The following is a 21443-nucleotide window of genomic DNA, read 5'->3' as shown; positions in this document are numbered from 1 at the left end:
TATTACCTGTTCTTCAGTCAGTAATTATACTTGAAGATGTGGCATCAGCACGTTGCACACAACAGGTTCATGTCTATTAACGAGGCTGAAAACAAGTTCTAACTTGGGTGAGTCCAGCGTTCTCTGAGGACTGTTCATTCACTGCTAGAGGCAGGTCTGAAGTATTGATCCATGTTTTCCTGTGGGTGGAAAAGTGATCATAACTGACACCAGAATTTAATTTGGGCAGGTGAATCTGCAAGTAAATAAAAATATCCTTTGTTGCTCTAAAAGAGGAAAGAATGAAATGACCTGAATGGCTCATCACACACGCTCAGACAGCATGACCTGGTGTACACTGAAGCCTGTCTGTGTCCACAGCCTGCCTGCAGACAACAGGTTAGTCTACTGACTCAATTACTTGATACAAATTCAATTACCACAGCACCAACACAAAGTGCAGTTTGGATATTGCTTACAGTGGTATTATAGTAAAGGAGATACAAGTGGGAATGAGCCCCCCCCTCCACACACACACACACACACACACACACACACACACAGAAGTATCTCTTTGCATATTTGAGACACTGTGGTACAGTATAGGAGTGACAGAGACAGTTTTCCTCCTGCATCATCAGCACATTCCCTCCATTTCAGAGGGAAGTGTTTTGGAGAGAAATTCATGATGTGTTGTATTTGTATCTCAGAGTAGTAGTGCTGCTCCTGGATCAGTTTTGCCTCAGTTTTACTTTGTACATACAGAACATATGGCACACTGCACCTACAGCATGCACACAACACATGTGCATGAACATCTAGAACTCTCTGGACTTCAAGGTTAGATGGTGTCAGCATCCAACTATGAATGGATTTTGAGCAGTTATTTACAATCATTAAAGTCTAATCCAAACACTTATATTCTCAGCTTTTTTGTCACATAGTTTTTTAAAGATGGTGGTTGAAGCAGTGAAGGTTGTTAATCAGGACAGCTCATTGTGCAGGTGTAATTACACTTCTGCTAACATGGTGATGACAGTCAGCAGTGCTCGCTCTGTCTGAAGGTTCCTGAGAGTCAGATTCTGTACCACGTCCTGAGCAGAGGTAGAGTTAGGTTCTGACAGCTACATACACAACCATGTTGTCGGCCATGGAGACATCATCATGGAAGCATCACCTTAAATTGTAACAGAAATAATAACATGAGCCATAACACATTTTTCCATTTAAATTGGACAGTTTAATTCCCGTCCTTTCTGTGTGCAATTTGAATTTTTGCGGTTTATTCACCAGGAATATTCTCCCAAATTACACAAACAGTTCCTGCAGATGAATTGAATACAGTAAAGGGTCCATGTGTGAATACAAGTGGCCAGAGTATGGTTTTTCCAGGCCTTACACACATTGCATTCTGAAAGAGGTTCCTCTCCACGTTTTTAAAAAAATATTAAAATTAAGTCGAGTCAGTTTTATTTATATATCATGAAATCATAATATAAGTTATCTAAGAGCTTTTTCAGAAGAGATCAGAACTTTTCATAGAGATCAGGTCTAGACTGCACTCTTTATATCCTCCCACCCTGGACACAAACTCTTTGTGACACTCCCCTCTGGCAGGAGGCTGCGGTCCTTCAGGACCAAAACCTCTCGCCACAAAAATAGCTTCTTCCCATCTGCTATTAGCCTCATCAACAAGGCTAGAGAGCCCCTCTGTTGCTGATCAATTGCACCAATCACCAGAAAAAATTCCTTGTATGTGAAAACATACTTGGCAATAAAACTGATTCTGATTCTGATTCTGATTCTTTATAATATTAAAGATCCCATATTTTACACTTATTTGAAGTGATGATATACATAAGAAGATACATTTGTGGTGTTAAGTACCAAAAACCATCTCAATGTCCTCCTCTCTCAGGCTTTTCTCTGAAGCTCTAATAACAACTGTTTTCTGAGTGACTGCATAAAAATGTAGCAGATAAACAGCAGGTAAAACTAAATCCTGTTCGACAGTGGATCTGGGTGGGCGGGGCTTGGTGCATGGCTGAGATCAGTGACTGCTTTGTTGTGACATCACATAGTTCCAGAAGTCCTGACAGCTCATTTTAGGGCTCAGCTTCTGAATACAGGCTGTGTGCATTTCTCTGTGGACTGAGCACTTTGATACTTTCACAGTATTAATATAGAACCTAGATCTGTTTTATAATCAAAAAAGACATAGACATCTCATTTTAAATTATATGGGCCCTTTAATCGATTAAAGAGCATATATGATATATAAACTAAGAAGCAGACAAGTCTCCACATGTTTTCTAATACAGTCATTGTATGTCCAACTTATGGGCAATAATAGTGTTACAACCAACAAAAGGAGGCAGAGCACTGACAGACCCAAAGTGCACTCGTTGGCAAGCACAACTGCAACAATTAGTGCAACTGCAAGGATGAAACCTTGAGCAGAAAAAATCATCAAGGAGAAAATCCTCCTTTTGAACAAATGAGTTGGAGCATAACCCAGCCTGAATGTCCTCGTGAGTAAAACGGATGTAGCTGTAAAATCACCAGATCATGGAGACAAAAACACAGCATCTCTCTGTGTCTCCCTTTCCTTCCTACCATCCTGTCCTCTGTGTCACCCTACTACTTTGAGAAAGTGGGAGTATTATTAAGAGTGGAATCTAATCCTGGTTGGCGGCTCATCAAAGCAGCGGCACCAACTTTGGCTCTGGCTGGGCTGGGGAGGAAGAGGCATCGGAGACATAGCGGCAGCCACAGATGTCTATATGTTACAGTGGATGTATGGCCTTTTCGTCTGATTTAACACACACAAAATCTGTGTTTGTCAGCTTTATTCATCGCAACAGCTTCTAAAAGCCTCCAACAGAACAAAGGTCAGCTGGGGGTGCAGCTTATGTTTGAAGCTGCCAAGCTAAGATTTTTATGTGTGAAGTTAGAAAAGTTCAAAGCCAACATTTTCTAGACTGCATGGCCTTAGGATGAGTTCAGTCTGTCTGTCTGTCCAAGACCTTGGTCCAAAGCACAACTTCTTGACAATTATTGGACAGATTTCCATGAAATTTGGAAATAATAATCATGACCCCCAGAGGAAGACTGAGAATGATGTCATTGACCCTCCCTCACCTTTTGTTTAGCAAGACCACACCTCAGTCCATGAGCAACGAATCTAACTGCAGTCCCATAAAACTGGCAGTGGACATTCATGATCCCAACAGAATGAATCCTATAAATCCTAATATTTTCAATATGTCCGCTTGTACATGATAAATATCCAAATCTAACGGATAGATTGCCATGACATTTATTGAGCTCCTTCATTATGCCAAAAAAGACAAATCCTTTCCATTTTGGACTCTCTCCCTTTCATTCTCTAGGGCTACCATCAGACTAAAAGATCAATTTATGAAATTTCCTGAGAACATCCGTTTTCCTGAGGGGATAAACCCTTTAAATGTCAGTGAGACCAGTGTTTTTCCACTGACATCAAATGGGCAAATTTAATAGACATTAATAAACTAACATACACGATATTCCCAAACTATTCTTCATTTTTATCCTAACTTTACACAACTCTGTAGCATGTTCAAACATCTATCACAGTATGCTGACAGGTGTGTCTAATATTTTGACCTCCCCTTATAGCAGTACCTCATATTTGCATTTACAATATTGACTACACTTCAGCCTATCGGTGCCATCAGCTGTTAAATCACCTCTGCTGCTGCTTTTCTTGTGCACTGTGCATTAGACCTGTGATCTGATGGTGACGTCTTGGTGCACTGTCAAAAAGAAGAAACCATCAGCTGGAAAATATCCATTTAGTCGCCGGTCAGAAACCCAGTTTCAGACAAGATGGTGGTTTTACAGAGCTCTGGGTCCTCGAGCAAGTTTACATTTAAATTTGGAGGATAATTAGTGGTGTAGTGGACGGTTATCATAACGTACTCATGGTACCCTCGGCACAGACAGCTCACAAGCTGGCGCTTCTCTGCTGTACTTTCAGCAGAGGATAATGATAGAAGTACATTTAAATCCTGTTTGTCCACACTCTTCCCTCTTGTTTCCCTCCACTAATACCCAGACATGGCTGGTAGGACTTGTGGTAATGATGATGGTGGGAACTGGATACCTTGCGGACAGAAACCAGAGCAGGTTACAGTACACCGTGATAAAATTCCCGAATCCACACGCCAAGTTTTACTTTGCCTCCTCCACTTTTCCACTCCCTAGCTCCCTCTCACTTCTTCTGCCTCTCCCGCTCCTCTGCTTTCATTTCCCTCTACTTTCCTTGATATCTGATCCAGCAGAGACGCTCAGGTTACAGTTTTTACAGCTCAGCCAGCCCAGCGCTGTATACATTCCTTTCTCCCCTGTTTCCTAACCCACTCTCCAGCTTCTCCATACCCGCTCCTCCTTCTCCTTGATTACTCACCGGGGCTTATTTTACCGTGGCACACATTAAGCAGCCAGATGAAGGAAACACTGTCAGACTGTTGGTTTTTCAGAGGAGTATGATCCCTCACAAGGGCACATTGTGGGTCTGTGTTAGTATTTTTTCCTCTGGTTTTGGTCTGAAATATTAAGGCTGAGAGAATCTGAAGAGGAGAAGGGAACAAGCTGAGTCTTTTTGTTCTGAACAGATTTTTCTACAGAAAATCAATACATTTAAATACTCTTACTGGATTTACTGTTCTGGGGAGCCCATCATACAACCAGTGGCATAGTGTTAATTACCTGCAACACTGCAGGTTGTAATCCATGACTCCAGGTTTACATTTAGCTTTGTATCTAAGTGTAATACTTGTATAACCTCATGTTATGTCATATTAAATACATCCACAGTTATTAAACCAGATTTCCCTTATTAATCACAGTGTTGCTGCAGGACTACAGGCAACATCTGTTTTCTGGGTTGGATAAACTCACTTGAAATTGCAGGTGTAACCTATGAGTGGATCAGTGTTTTCCTAAATTAACTGTATAGACCACAGCTTATGTGTGTGAATATCTGTGTGTGTGCGGGAGATGAAATTCAAGTGAGCTACAATCGAACTTGTTTAGCCTTGGAAAGTGTTTTGACACCATAACCACATCTGCTGCTCCATTCAGTAACTTCCTCTGATATTGATGGAGATACTGGAGTTGTCATGGGAGAGTGTAGATTTTCCTACGCACCATCAATACAGCGCTACATCTGCTGCAGACTGTTTTTTTTACACATTTTTGCATTGACATCACATGCTACTGACATTTTCGTTTGGTCAGGTTTATCTTCCATTTGACTGATTGCAGTTACAGTTATTAAACTGTAGTTACAAATAAAACTGATGACAAATTAAAGCTGCTTCAATAAAATGAGATGTTTAAGTGACATGTCGGCTCTCCAAAACATATTATAAGCGATGTCAATTCACTGAATCCTGAATGATGACCAGTGTCACAAACTCGATCATCTAACAGTAAAAAAATATATAATACATACAGACCTGCAAATAAAACATCATTTCTGACTGATGTCTGACATGATATAATTACTTGGTCAATGTGATAAATTATAATAGAAGACATCTCATTTTATTTATTTATTTATTTTCTTTTTAATTTCTTTTTTTTTACAACCTGAGCCCAAATTGATTTATGGTGATTTTTGCCTGATATTTTGTTTCTGCTGCAACACTTAAAAATGACTCAATTAAATCTGAACTTGTGCTTGAATATCTCAAGACAACACTTCACTGTTCATTAAGGATGCTTGTAAAGATTTATAGCATTTTTAATGCTATGCTGAGATTCACTCCTCGACTCCCCTAATAGGAAAAAAGGGAAAATTCTCCATGGAGAGACCCTGCCTGACACCCCCCCACCTCCTGCATCCCTCCCCTCTGTCATCAGGACCAGGCTGGAGAGGGATGGGTTAACTGTATTCCCTCACTAACTGAGGAGCATGACAAATATTTTTTATTTAATCAGGAGAAATCTCCAGTTTAACAAGCAGTTTAATTCAGTTATTAAATGAACTGACCTTTCTCTCAGAGCTACAGTTCATTTTTTTTGTAACAAGCGAGGACATCTCTAAGAATTCAGTCTGAAAAGGTTTGCATCTGTTCATGCTGCAACAAAATAAGAGAAAAAATACCTCAAATACAGCAAATTGCTCTGGTAATTAATAGGCTACATTATCATGTAATATTATTGTAGCTAACTGCCTGTTCCTGATTGCTCTATGATAATAATAAATGCTTCTTTGCCAGCTGAGCTCCCCAACTAGCCATCTAGATTGTCAGTCAATAAAATGCATATTTATTTTCCCTTTTTTTAAAAAATGTTTTTACAGTACAGAGAAGCAGCAGTGACAAATGGTGTTTTGGAGAGGTCCAAATACAAAAAGGGTTTATGCCAGGGTTGTTTCAGGACTCGCTCACAGCCAGCACCCTCGCTTTTCCTCTGACAGCCTAAAATCACAATTTCCAGAATTATTCTCGCCGTGATCACCTGCATATCCATCCACAACAGCACAAACACTGCGTTCTTATGTGTCTCCAGCCAAATGTGTACAAACAATGAGGAGAAGGGAGACAAAGCGGACACACAGCCTGCCTCACACACACACACACACACACACACACACACACACACACACACACACACACATAAATGCCAAGAACACTTTCTTTCTCCACAACGAGCCGCACGGAGCGCAGGGCTCAAATATCACTATGTGCACCGAGCGAAAAACCACCAATAGAAACAACGTGTGGCTGCATATCTGGGGAGAACCGTGCAGGCCGAGCACGGCAGACAATGTGCTCTTGTCGAATGCGTAAAGCTCACAGACGCACATCTGGATCACACGCCTCTGGGCAGTTGGGCAACACACACACACACACACACACACACACATAAACACAAACACACACCTCGATTCAGAGGCAAACCCACACAGGCGCATTGGACCCTTAAACGCATCGTGGATATGCGAGTGTCCCCCCATTGATTTATAGTACTTATGAACATTGGCTGCCGTCCGCTGCGCCGTAGTGTTATAGTATTAATAGTAGCCTAATAGTAGAGGCACTGTTGACGCCTTCACTGACGCACTGGATTTTCCATTAACTCTGAGCAAGCCATGAAAGGCAGGGCACACAAAAAGCGAAATTATGACATGAAGCGACAGGAACGCACACTGTATTCTGCGCTGATCCAAAACTTACTGGAGGAGCAGCAGCAGTGAATGGGTGCCGCATCCATTGTGCAAGGCGGTATATTGGCGGAGTGCGCCGCTGAGGCTATATTCATATAGGACAATAGAACTTGAGTCAAAAAAAATCATAAATCAAAGTTTGACTACCATGCAGCCAGTTGCACTTGAGTGCATCGCACCTATTTCACTGAGAACGCCTGGTTAGCGCTTCAACACATGCATGCTCCTGACAGCCACTCTGTTTCCACGCGTAATCGCATGCAGCTGGGCACAGACCCCCTTTTACCTTCATCTCTTCATTTATTTCCCTTTTCACCGGGTGTGCTGGTTTTCGGCTTCTTTTATTTTCCGGAGGTCTGCCCTCTTTTTCCATCTCTGCCATGTTTTCTCTGTGATACTTCTGTCAATATTTGCGGTGAGGAGGGGAGAGGAGGGGGTGAGAGAGGCAGCGGCAGCTGTTTACAGTCGCCAGACGGCGGAGGTCTTGCAGCTTTTCAGCGGCCCGTGTGACGCTGGTGATGCCGCCGAGGGCTTGCGGTGCCCGGCTAAGTCAGCCATCTTCTGCCCGTATCCTCCACGGTCCGTGCGCCAGTGGTGAGCCGCCTCTGTGAGTCAAAGGAGAGGTTGAGTGAGGGGAAAAAACGAGACAGGGGGAGGGGCGTCCGCTGAAACATTATATGACGCGCTGATGATCAGAGAGAGGCTATTTCTTCTCGCTTTCCCATGGAGTGCAATCAGAGCAGTCACATCCACTTAGCGCTGCTCCCTCACGGTGACGGTGTGTGAGCAGCGAACAGGTGCCCACACACTCCTCCAGTCCCACATTGTGCATCAGACGAGTGTCACAGCCTACTGGTGTTGGGCTTAATGACATTTAGTTACAGACTCCACTGCTTCAGTCATTTAACAGCACGAACACAAAACTCAAGTCAGGTCTGGAGGTCCCAGTGCGTTCAGACACTCAGCTGACGGTGCTGACCAGGAAAACCTCTGCGGGTGTAGTGAGTGTACTGCCTTGCTCAAGGACGCTACATTAGGTTGGTGGCTGCTGCTGGGATTAAAACCATGCTTTTGTTTATTCTTGCAAACTTTTCACGTCATAGGGAAAAGGTGGAGCAGGTGTGTAATGATGGCAGTCCTCTCAATTAAAAGTGTGTGTTCAGTAAGAGAAGAGGTGCTGCCTAAAGCAAATCCTTCATCGTAATGAGGTGAAAGGTGCAACAGATTCTCAAGGCCAAAGGAAAGTGTTCTGGTGTGTTGACTTAGTAATGACTGAACCATCATGCTCATGTTGCTTCCTCTCCCTCAGGCTGCCCCGTCGTTTGTGCATGGTGCAAATAAGCCTACAGGCCTCTCAGTTTTCATTCTGGTTCTGCTTGTATGGTGTTTCACCGCTAGTGAGGACGGTCATATTATTAACATTTATTCTGATTAAACATGTTTGCAGAGATCTCACAGCTCAGTTTTATCACCAGACACTTGTAGGAGACAACATGAAGGTCTCATATAGGCCACATGACATCATCAGCGGTTTAAAGAATAAGCCATTTTCAAACTCATTAATAGCCTATCATGTTTTTCATTATTGGACTGATAATAATAATGAACATCTCACAAGAACTGAAGTTGTAGCATAACGATCCACTATTAAAAACATTTATTCCAATAAATCCTAGTGGGTGGTTTAGAGAGGTAGATGGATAGTCTTTCCAGTGCTGGGGGAAATCTGTCTCCCAGCCTGCTCACATTCATGTCTCACATGGAAAAAATCTGCATGCAAAGCACAATATTCACATGATCACATATGCACGTACACTACATTCATGCCCGACATACCTCTACATGTATTAACATACCCATGCACACACACATTGGTATTTAATATACAGCTGTCTTCACTTGCTGTTGCTCTTGCTATGTTTATTAAAATGTTAAAATTACATGTTGATGTTGTGACAGCATGACGGCATGTTGTGTAACAGTGGATCTCCTCAGGTAGGGCCTCTCACTTAATGCAAAACAGGGCTGTTACTGGCATACAAAACAGATTTGCAGCCCTTTAAAAAATGATTTCTGCTTTGGGCGTGAATCTGTGTGTTTCAACTGTGTGCTACATGCTGCCCTCTGACTTTAACTGGAATTCCAATGAGTCGACAGGTGGAAAGCTGCTGAGAGGGCCGGGTGATGCTGCTCATGGCATAGTGACACCCATTTGAGCCAGAAAATCAGCAGGAACAGGAGCTGTGAACCGTGATGCAGGGTCAGGGCGAGATGAGTTGAGTGTTGCAGTGCTGCTCCTGCCTTGCAAACCAGCAGCACACCTGCATCACAAGCTTCCCTTTTGAAGGCGCTCCTCCAGCTATAGCACTCTGCTTTAATGTGATTTTATTACTTGTGATGATATGCAGCACAGGTGGAGGCTAATCTAAAAACAGTAGCTATATGAAGAAATTGAAGAAATTATATTTTATTTGAAATTGCAGTAAAGCATGTACAATCTAAATGACTCAGTGGCATTTGGTGTGATTTTTGCTATAACTACAAATTGTTGCCTCCAGCTATTTTAATCTGGACAATATGATGCTGAGAACAGACAGATCAAAACCAAATTATAGTTTTCCTGCAGCATATAATATATGAATTTACAGTAGTGTATATGTGCTTGTTTTGCATGTCTATTTGCCAAAGGAGTCTGCAGCTCCGTGCTGTATGAACTGTCCTTGACAGACTTTCTCTCCAGTCCAGTAATAAGCAGATGGAGTAGGATTCAATGAGAGCATTGTTAAAGCAAACACTGCTGGGGCATTTCCCTCTCATACTGTGGAATTGTTATATTGTCACAAGGATTGTATTACACTAACTGAAACATGAGATTATTTTTCATAATCTCAGCTGTTTGTTTTAAATGGATATTTTCAGGGGTTTTAGTTTGTTTGTTTGTTTGTTTTTTGTTGTTGTTGGGTTTTTTTTACCTTGTATTCAAATATTTTTTCATCTCAGCATAGTCTTGGAAGTACATGACATTCAAGTTTATGGTTTCATTATCTGACATTTTCTACAATACAGAACTAAAGACAGATGTTATCCACAAATGTTTCCACACTGAGGTAAAATCTGAGTATGTGTTCTTGATTTACAGTAATCTAAATATAAAACATGCAGCTCTCCTGATAATACCAATTATTTGACAAAAGCAGTGACAGTATGTTAGTGATGTTCCCTAGTAATGTAATGATGAGTGAAGTTTTCTAATGATCACACACATCAACATCAAATCCCAGATCGGTGCTGCCCTCACTCACTGCCTTTTGAAATGTTCGCACAACAGATACTGTGTAAGACTGATGGCACTTTTTCTTTTTGGTATAGAAATCCTACGCTGAAAGTAAATTTATGTTTTGTCCTAAGTTTAGCTTGTTAGGCCTATATCTTAATGTATTATGGATATGAACAATTCAGTAAGCTCTCTCAGCTCCAAATGGTAATTTGTTTTTGTAATTTCCACCATTGCACAATACTGTAATGTTCTAAACTTTGTCTTCCCACCATCACACTATGCCACAGTTTTCACTGGGGACGACAGGTGTGAACCAACTATGAGGGTTCATACCCAAATTTGACAAAGTAAAAGTTAAGCTTTGTGAATCTTATACCAGCTGAATGAAGGACCGGAAAATTAAAAACATATTAATGGGTTTATGTGATTTTCTAACAAGACAATGTAAAACTGCCTGCTTTTCTAACGGGGTTAGGCCGGAAGTGCTCTCCAGAGACACGGCGTATAGGAATGTGGCAACAGCCGTCGTTACGTTTTCCGACGTGACGTATTACGTGTGTAAAGATGGCGGCGCGCAGTGTCAGGTCGTGTGTTGTGAAACACAGCTAGTTATTCTCCTAGTGACATTATGTTAGGTCTGCGAGGATAGTAAATTATACGTTTTCATAAACAACACAGATGTGGCATTGTTTGATAACACGTCACAACATTAGCGACTGAATCTGGTGATACAGTTTTAACATGGTAGCAAGAACCTGAATGGCAACTGTCTCCAACTAGAAAAAACACAGCACAGGCGAAATGCTTCCAACGGTGTGGTCACGGCTGTCCTGCAGGGCTTTGTCCAGCCGAGGACGGAGGACGCTGAGTCTGTTCTCCAGCTCGGGATCCTCAAACTGGAGCAAAGTGGTCTCCGATGCGGAGAAGATCGTCGGGTATCCCACCTCCTTCATGAGCCTCCGCTGCCTCCTCAGTGATGAACTCAGTAACGTTGCCATGCACGTCAGGAAGCTGGTCGGGACCCAGCACCCGTTGCTCAGCACTGCAAGGTAACACTGCAGAAGTCAGCACCAAACCAAACTGCCCTCAGAAATCTGGCAGAATAACACAACTCTCCCTGTCAGTAGGTCCTCAAAGACAGATAATGAACTTTAAGAGAAGATTCAGGTTATTATCTAAATCACTGTGTTTCGGCATGAATGTAATGCAATAACTGAGACTCAGTTTAAATGAAATTACAGCCTTTCTCCTTGTATAAGCCTGGAGGGAGATGCTGACTCTAGTTTGTACCTCCCATGTGCTAATCATTTTTACTTAAGTGAATTTTGCACTGATGATTATATTCTTTATACTAATACTTATGAAACAGGTCATTTGGCAGCAGTCATTTCAGTGTTTGTTGATATTCAGACCCACACCCAAACACACTTGACCCCGCCTGCAGGAGCAGTCATGGTCTCCTCTTTCCTCACCCCGTAAGCATGTGGATGTACAACAGTTGTCAGTAATCAATAAGAGTTTTTGTCAGCCATTGGTGTGTGCTTTGCTAGCTGTCAGAATACAATTTTGTATGTACTGTGTTTATATAACCATGTCAAAGTTAGTCTTTGTGCGTCATACTCCAAGTTTAATTCGATGTGTGTACTATGCTGAGGTGAATGTTGCTGAGCAGAGTTAGCACAGATGGAGTGTGTTTTCTGTCTTGTTAGTACACAAGAAGTCAGACTGAAACCCACAAACCCTGTGGTCTCTATCAGACAGGTTCGTTTCCTCACATCCAGCCACTGTTGAAAGCATCCAACACTAATGACATTTTACCATTGGAACCATGTTTCAGGACGTTCTCACCTCAGCAAGCTTCATTATTACATAACACAACTCTTAGACAGCACGGTCAGTATGATGGGGTTGTAGTGTAGAGGCAGTAGTGAAAGACTGGTGAAGCACTTCACCTCTTTGGTGCCTCACTTAACTGATCTGATGGCATTACCTCAGTGTTGAGTCAGGGGATTAGAAAGCATTTAGTTTTTCCTTCAGGGGCGACATGTAAAATGACAAGAGCACAAGAAGAAATAGTTTTAATTCTTAACTAGATGCACTTGATGTGTAAAGCCTGCTGCTTTCTGAGTCTTTATTTTTGTGTTATATGCTGTATGTCATAGACTGTGCTGTGTCAGAAACATTTGGCATTTGTCTGTTAGATGTGAAGAAAAAAATAAGTTGCGATCCCGTATAAACTATAAGCAAAAACACCTCAGAATATCATGTAAATACTCGTGACACACTGTGTGACCTGCTATGATGAGAAGTAGCAACTCACCACATGATATCAACTGTAGCCACTTCAGTCAGCAGCAAGTGCCAAGAAGAGTGTGCCCTGATGGTAAACTCCCTCTAGACAGAAACCCAAAGTAAAACTGATAACATTTCACCAGATAACACACAGTCAGTGAATCAGACCACACACATACACTGCACACTCGCACCGAATTTGGTCGGAGAAAAGGAAGCAAAAAAAAAAGTTACTCTTCACTTTTAGAGAAAGATTATAAAACATTCTGACTGACTGTTTAAATCTGTGCTGCTGCTTAGACGATACAAACGCTGCTCTTAATACTTGTGCAGCCATGTTGGATGGATCCTGTTTTTGTTCTGAAGTAAATATTGTGATTTAAGGAAAACTGTAAATAGATTTTTCTTGCAGGCCAGGGCAGAAGACTGTGTCACTGTCACCTCTATAGTAATAAATCAACTCGATTACATGACTCAGTTCCTAAACGTTGCCATTCCAGGTACCTTTCTAATATTTAGCTGTTTGCACACAGCTAATGGAGCTGTTATGCAACTGCAAAGCCACAGTTGCGTATTGATGAAGGAGGAGCTCAAACAGGTCACGTCTTCCAAACATTATCCCACCACCGTATGGGTTAGGGTTGGGAGTTGCCTTCAGTTCTCGTGTCTTATCAAAAGAAAATCTGGAACTTCGAGCACCAGAGCAACGAGAACGAGAAGAGAGAGTCCTCAAACTCAATCCCACCACGCAGACGGTCGTGTTGGAAACAGGAGCCCAAGGGTGTAATAACCTATACACCTAAATCTGATATGACAATCCATTTGGGTGTTGTAGCAGGGGGTGGGGGTGGTGGTGGTGGTGGTGGGGGGGGGGGGGGGGGGGGTTGGGGGGCAGACCTCTTGACAGTCTGACTCCTCACTGTCAGCTTGGGTTGGCTGGTTCATATTTCCCACTGTGTCTCTGCCTTAGACATGCAGCAGATAAAAATATCCACAACAGCAGACAGGCAGACCCTCGTGGAGTTGGGTTTCGGTTTTTCCTTTCCTTTCATTCTCAAAAACTGCAGCTCAGCTAACTTTGCCCCAAAGTGTGGAGTTACAGCGAGGGGACTGTGGCCCAGGAGAGGAAACTTTACTTGCTTTAAGGACAGTCCTTGAGAGGTGGACTCAGACTAGAATTCAGTTCTACTGCTGCTTTCTACTGTTTCTCACCTTTTTATGCAGTTTCCCTTCATCTTAAGTACCTCGACCTCGATTTAGTGACCGTTAAGATGAGTTCAGCTGATGCACAGTAAGGCTGCCTGCTTCATGCACAGTGTGGACAGCAGTGGTGCAGCTTTGGAGTACAGAAGAAACAGTTGATGAGACTCAATTAGTCCTTTGATGGACGTTTCCTGAGGAGACAGAAACACTTCACATCTTCACAGAAACATCATGTCTCTTTCCTTCAGTTTTGACTTTTTGACTTAAAGCTCATGAGAACTTGAGTTCAAAGTCGAAGTTGTTTTCCTTAACATTTAATATTTATGGTGAAACAAAGATCGATAAAAATTCAAGTTTGGAGAAAAAAAAACATCTTTAGTTAACGCAGCCAATCTTGTGATCTGAAGGCCAATCTGCCTTCAGATTACAAATGTTGTGGTTTGATCAAACTTGAATGTCAAGACAAGCAAGAATTTCACAAACTGGCATCAGATTTTGATTCAAATGTTACTATCTGTTTTTTTTTAATCTCATTCTTAAGAAAACTGATTTACAACTTTGTCCTTAAGTTACCTCAGACTCGAGGACGATAGAGAATGTGTTCAGATCTTTCCTGAGACGCCACTGGGAGGAAAGGGATTTTATATGTAATGTTTTATTCATTTATTTTAAACTATCACTTAGCAAATGACAAACTGAACCAAGCTCTCAATGGAGCGCGACCTCTCATGCTGTTATAACCCATTACTCAACTTACCTATTACTGCTTACTGTTCCTCAAAGGTTGAGGTGCAAAACTCCATAAATCTGGTGAATCTACTCTCTCAGCCACGACTTGCTGGCAGGACCTGAGTCTGAGGTAACTTAAGGACGAGGCTGAATGGGTTTAGTTTTATTAATTACTTGCTAGATATCTTGTGAGTGTATTATATAAAGCACACATTTAGATGGCCTCTCCTTGTTGTCATCTCAGTCTTAAACGCTCACTAAACATGCTTGTAAGTGGACAGTAGTGATTGCAGTAACATGCATGAGTGGCTAATCGGGCGGCTCGGGAAGATTCCCCCTGGGCTGTAATGGTGGGAGAGGGGGGCTGATAGCTGTGTGTGGGCACCGGCCCAGTGGAGCGGGCTGCACGGCCTCTTGTGGCTCTGTGTGGCCGTCATCGCCCTCACCTCTTCCTCCCCAACAAGCTATGTTCGGCTCGTCCACCTGCTCACTGTTTATGTGTTTGTATCTTTATCATTCTTTAAACACAGATAACGGAGGAAAAAAACAAAAAAACAAAAAAATAAATAAAAATTTTGAAAAGTTCAGAGAGAAGAATTAAAAATCCAGACATATGCTTCAAATAGTTGTGGGTCTCATGCTGAGTCCAGTTTTTACAGAACGAGACAAGAACCTGGTCTGAGTTTATTCAGCAGGATGATGTTGTACAGCTGCGTTTTCTGCTCTGGTTACATGAGAAAATCTGCTAATTAACACTAATTAACACTAATTAACACACTGAAAGTGGGACCTCAGCTCAGATCCTTTATTAAAGAAAGATCCAGCAAAGAGAGAAAAACTGCAAAAATTAAAATATGTCTGGTGTTGTGTTTACTGTCCAGTCTGAACTCTAATCTCACATTCTCTATAGATACCAACGTGATTAAAAGAACAACAGTTTAATGTATCACTTGTTCTATTTCATGTATCGTTCCACTTATCATCATAATTAATTTATCCTCTGTATACTTCATGATTCTTGTAATGTCTTGTAATGTGTAGCACAGGCTGCACTTTGTTCCTGGAGAATACAAAGAAACACAGACACTAATATCTATTGTATCTATTACTGTACAGACATGGAGCAGAGCAGGCAGCCCCTGACTGTCTAATCTAACTATGAAGAAAGATTCACTGTCTATTCACAAAGTAAAGAAATAAGATTTAAAATAGTTTTTCAGGACGGTGAAAACAGTTAGTGTGGAACACTATAGCATGAATGCCCTTAATTGTTCAAATAGATATTGTATTATTTATCGTTTGTCAAGACAAATGATCTGTAATCAACTGTCTCATGCATAAGGCTGCAACTAACGATTATTTTCATTATTCATTCATCAGCCCATTTTACTCTCTATTGATACATTAATCACTTTGCCTCACATGTGTCAGAAAATGGTGACAAGAGTTCTTCAGATGTGGCACCAACAGGACAAAACCCAAAGGTGTTCACTTTACTACCATGTGTGACAAAGAAAAGCATCAGCTGAAACCAGCAAATATTTGCCATCATTGTTGAATAAATTACACAAAAACAATTAATTTTCTTTGGGAAATGTGAGAATCAGATCCAGGAAAATGAAACAAACAGTCTCTGCACACAGAGGTGAATGTGTTGCATAAATTCTGTAAGAAAAGTGCAGCCACATCGGGCACATTCATTCATTCATTCATTCATTCATTCATTCATTCATTACTAAGGGAAAAAAAAAAGACAGGACCAATAAGCCACCACGCGTGTGAGGTTGTACATTTGCATGCATTAATTCCAGCCCCTGCGCACGGCGGCTGAAGTTCCTGAATTCCTGCGCTGCATTTGCAGAGCAGAAGGCGTGGTGACCTGTTCACAACCCTTTAAAATGACAGCAGCCCATTCCTCTCTTTCTGCTCCCTCTCTCCCTCCCTGTAGCCCTCACTATCTCTCTTTTTCCACATCAACCTTGCCCCACCCCTTTGCAGGAGGGCGGATGTGATTGATTGATGTATGCTGGTGTGGATAGTGACATAAATATTAATCATATGCCACCCTCAGGCCACTGGCTTACCCGGACTCCCCAGGAGGAGAGCAGCTTCATCATCTTTTTTTTTTTTTTCGCTCTGGAGCCGTTTCCTGTTCGGCAGGCCATGCTGCTGCGTTCATCAGTGCGCCAGGCTATCCGCTATTTTCCAACTGAGTAAAAATTTAGAGTGACCATAAATAAATTTCACAAGGTACATAATGTCAGCTGTATCGTAAATCTTTGGAGACATAGCGTGATGTGTTTTATGTGATAGGTTTGGGTTTTTGGGAAGGAACAAAGCTTCAGGGAATGTGCTGTGTTTCCCCTTTCAGCACCAGAACATTGTGAATCACTTACATATTTCTTCTGTCATCTTTTCTCACATTTCTGTCTGGCCTCTATTTTCACATCTCTCTCCGTCCCCTCCCTCTCTTCATGCTCTATCTCTCACATCCAGCCTGTCTCCAGTTCCTCTACCTCCCCCTGTGGTGCAGGGGTGGGTCAGAGAAGGTGGGGGTGGAGGTGGGGGCTCGGAGTCGGTGGTGGGGTGGCGAGGCCTGTGTCTGGGCATCGAGCAGAGGGGGGCGTGGTCGCTTGTCTGCCTCGGAGCCCCTAACGAGAACGTGATTCATGGCACAAGGGGCTCCCATAGGGACAGGATTAGAGGTGCTCTGTCTAACTGCTCCCCAGAGAGAGTAAAAAGATATTTAATCTGCCCACCACGCAGGCAGCTACCACTGCGCACTGTGTGTTTCTTTGTGTGTGTGTTTCTGTGAATGTGTCAGAAGCTTGTTGGCAAGGGGGCGGGAGACCTACAGCCCAAAAGGAACCAGAAAGAAAAAATACAGTCCTGCAGCAAAACTGATCAAATATATTCCATTATTTATTTATTTTTTTATTGTGCACAATAAATTCTAAGTTTAACAATCCACTCTGATGTTTGTACAGTTTTGCATTGTTTCTCATTTTTGGTCCAGATCTTCTTTCAACAGAATGGAACTGATCTGTAATAAACTGCTATGATCTCAACTCTAAAGATCAAGTAGCACTAAACCAATGTGCAAGATTAAGCTACTGCTAGAAAATAGTGTGCAGGCTCAGTCACCTCCACTATTCAAACTGCATAGTTTCTATTATGCATATGACTGTTATCGATCTGTTACTGGCTCTTAAACATTGCTCTTCAAAGGAGGGGGATGCCCGACAGTGGGAGCAGGTATAACAGAAGACAGCAGGGTGTGGTAAGGCTGAACCGTGTGCAAAAAAAAAAAAAAATCATGTTGTGATTATTTTGGCAGATATGGCGATTGCGATGTGAGTCATGATTTCAGTTGGAGTGGTTATTTTTGCATTTCAGCATCACAGTGCTTCATTTATGTTTTGGTTTTTTTTGTGACACATTTCACCTTTATTAAAAAAATTGCAGCTCCTGTGATTTGGATATTGAACTTGGCCATATTGTGATTTTGATAATATTTCAGGTACAGAAATGCTTCATGTTGCCTCATTTAAAAAAATCCTTTGCTGCTCAGGAAAATTAGACTGTGATTATACTGTGATGTGTATTGTAACAGGCTTCATTCAATTCATGCATTTGCTTATTTTCAACAACCATACAGTGTATTGTGGTTCAATCCCCGCCTCTATATAAGTGTAGGTCATTTACCATTTATTTACCATTTAACTATAAAGAAAAAAAGTGTTAATACTCGGTGTCTGCGATGTAGAAAATCACAAGCTTTAATGTGCATCTAATAGTTTTTTTTGTTAACTCACTGTGTTCCTCTGCAGAGGCTTTGTCTACGACAACAGGAACAACCTTCAGATGAGGGGTGTGATTGTCCTGCTGGTGTCTAAAGCGGCGGGGCCAAACCACGCAGCGTCCGATCTCCTGGCTCAGGACATGGTCAGCGGCATCTACCCCAGGTAACTCACCTGAAACAGCTGACACTGGGTTGGAGGTTCAGTCAAACTGTATGTGGAGTTTTATTATTATGAGTCGTGGGACAAGTGAAGGACTTTATAACTATAATTGTACTAAATCTTTGCCTATTACCAGTGAGCTCGTCGTTAAAGATCCATCAGAGCATCATCAGCTCAAACAGCAGGATGCGTTGATGAATCTTCCTCATATGGAGAAAATTCCCTAAAGCTCGGCTAACTGTGAAAAATGTAATTGGTTGCTATTGCCTTTGTGGTAACTCGGGAGCTAATTGGCAAAACATTGTATAAAAGTCATTATGCCCTTGAGGATTTTCCTAAGTGTTAAATAGTGTCTTCCAACTTTAATCACAGTCATAGAGTGTCGTCTTAGGAATTATGGCCTTATCACACCACAGCTGGTTTACACCAAGCAACTTCTTGGTTTAATTAAAACCCGAGCCGGTAATTCAAATCCACAGATATTAGTTGGTACCTGTAGCCACACATTAGCAGACGCTCTCTCTGCCTTCCACAGAGTTCACTTCTCATGTATGTGCTGCTAGTGGAGGGAACAGTGGGCAGCAAAACATCTGTAGCATTTACGCTATAGAGCCGTAAATGTGCATGGAAAGCAAACCAAGAAAGGCGATGCCACTTTTGTCGCTCTTACATGCCTGCTGAAGGATAAATAGTGAAGGTAATTCTATCCTGTCCTTTGTGGTTATTGTCCAAATCAGTTCCTGTAAATGAGGCGCTACATCACCTCGTGATGTATGTGGAATATGGGAGTAAAACAGCCACAGATACGCAGAGGGATTGACATTTTATTTGGCTGTATTTAGATTGTAGCTAATTGAAAACTCCTTCAAAAAGTCCTTTCAGCAGCTTCCTTTGTGTCCACGCTGCAGTTGCTGGTGTGTATTCAGACTACCAAGCAATTACACAATACGCAGATGTGTTCAACTGACAAAAGTTGTTGATGCAAACTTCCCTGACCAGCTGTCATGTAGCATCATTTCAGCGGTTTCACCTAATGAAGGTTTCATGTAAAAGTCCATCTCTCAATACTCCAGAAGCTAAAATAAATCAGTAAATATGATCCTTATTGTGATTTTATGAATATGTTTCATACATATTTATGCCTCAGCACCTGAACTGATTAGACTTTGGTAGTCAAAGGTCAAAGGTCAAGGTTAGTGTGACCTCACAAAACACTTTTTAGCCATTCAAGGCTTCACACAAGACAAAATTTCACACAAATGGTTAATATTTGATATGATGAACAGGGATGTAACCCGAAACCAGTCTGAGTCGCAGAGGCGTACAAACGGCAGGCGGAAATTCTTGTTATTTACTTACAAGAATACAAATAAGTTTTATTATATACAAAAATAACAAAACAAACTCCCACCCACCCAGTACTGAGCACTTCTCCCACCAATGGATGATCCCCTCCGCCCAAGTATCAGTTCTCTGCCTAGACCCAAAATAAAAGGGGAAAAAAACCATCAATACCTAACACCCAACTGGGATGAGAGAAAGGGAAAAGAAAAAAACACACAGAAATATATATATGTGTATATATATATATATATATATATATATATATATATATATACATGGATGGCTGTTGTGTTCAGTCGGTCCACTGCTTTGTTCCAGATTAAAATATCTCAACAACTGTTGGATGAATTACCATGAAAGCTGATGTTCATGGTCCTCATAGGATGAACCTTATTGATTTTGGTGACTTTTTATTTATGGCCATCATCCGGTCCAAATTAAACTTCCTCCAGTGCGTTGGTTTATGACCAAACATCTGTAAAACTGAAGTCACTCCCATCAGGCTCAGCTGTATTTTGTGTTCAGTGAAAATTTGGTTATGTAAACTAGATAAGATAGGATATGTACATATGAAATACACAATTAAAAACCTTTTTCATTTCTCCTGTAAGAATTTGATGTGTGTAAAGATTCACCATAAAAAACCAGACTGTGTTTTGAGGTTTAAAGAAAGTTAGATCTTTGAATACTTATTCAGCAGCAGAAGCACAGGACCTGAACATAGATTGATTGCTTTCTTAGTCTGACACCACCCTCCATGACTGCTGAAGATTGAATTCAAATAAGATATTTTGGATCTCAGTTTTTATCTATCAAACAGTTTAGCTCTTCACACTGAGCGTTACAGCCTCAGAGAGCAGTGAGCGAGGCTGTAGACGCTCGAACAGTGGAAACTGCTTATGCTGCTTATCAAAAAGCCTGGGACAGAATCATGTTTAAATAATTCACTTGTAGTAATGAAGTAGTCGGCTTACAGTGTTCATTTTGGGTCTTTTTATACACGACAACTGTTGTATAACCTGCTACTGTTGCATACTGCCCTCCTGTTCCTGCTCTGCTCTGCTCTGGGACGTTTACAGTGAGTAATTATCGTCCGCGCTCCCTCTCAGCACCAGGTTCGTCTGAAATAGATGTTACAAACAACAACGTTTAAAGACTTCTTTCTGGATATGTGTTAAATGTGGTATTAATGCACTGCAGTTAAAATGCTTCAGGTGGCACTCTCAGGTCCTCCGTGGCTTTCTCACACACAGCGACTACCAGCATGCGGCTCACAACAGGGATGTGGGTGTGTGCCAAGTGGTTTCCAGAAGTGACTGCTGTGTTTGGCGTGGCTGTGTGCAGGGTGCCTGAAAGGCTTCTTTCTTACTCCTAGCTGGCACAAGGCACGTGTGTGTAGCGGAGCCGTGTCTGTGCAGAAACATCCTAATATTAGAAC

At 41.7% G+C, this 21443-nt stretch overlaps 2 protein-coding genes across 4 annotated transcripts in view; one reads left to right on the top strand and one right to left on the bottom strand.

Moving 5' to 3' along the window:
• The window catches only part of sobpa (sine oculis binding protein homolog (Drosophila) a), a 43810-nt gene extending 35296 nt beyond the window's left edge, over positions 1–8514 (bottom strand). The window contains exon 1 of one of the 3 annotated variants that reach the window (XM_071471457.1): positions 7485–8514. In XM_071471457.1, the coding sequence (XP_071327558.1) occupies positions 7485–7580 (96 nt within the window). In that variant the 5' untranslated portion in view covers positions 7581–8514. Of the gene's footprint in view, positions 1–6; positions 7460–7484 lie in introns of those variants that run through there. The other 2 variants (XM_071471455.1, XM_071471459.1) reach the window with 2 other exon arrangements.
• Positions 8515–11029: 2515 nt separating this feature from the next.
• pdss2 (prenyl (decaprenyl) diphosphate synthase, subunit 2) overlaps positions 11030–21443 on the top strand; it is a 29786-nt gene continuing 19372 nt past the window's right edge. The window contains exons 1-2 of the mRNA XM_071471341.1: positions 11030–11524; positions 18530–18664. Of these exons, the coding sequence (XP_071327442.1) occupies positions 11277–11524; positions 18530–18664 (383 nt within the window). The 5' untranslated portion in view covers positions 11030–11276. The remainder of the gene's footprint in view (positions 11525–18529; positions 18665–21443) is intronic.

Source organism: Trachinotus anak, unplaced genomic scaffold (assembly GCF_046630095.1).
Source record: "Trachinotus anak isolate AG129_WGS33_773 ecotype Australia unplaced genomic scaffold, CSIRO_AGI_Tana_v1 ptg000033l, whole genome shotgun sequence".
Classification (NCBI taxonomy): domain Eukaryota; kingdom Metazoa; phylum Chordata; class Actinopteri; order Carangiformes; family Carangidae; genus Trachinotus; species Trachinotus anak.
Note: the sequence above shows the minus strand (reverse complement) of the source record. Positions and strands in the feature narration are given on the sequence as shown.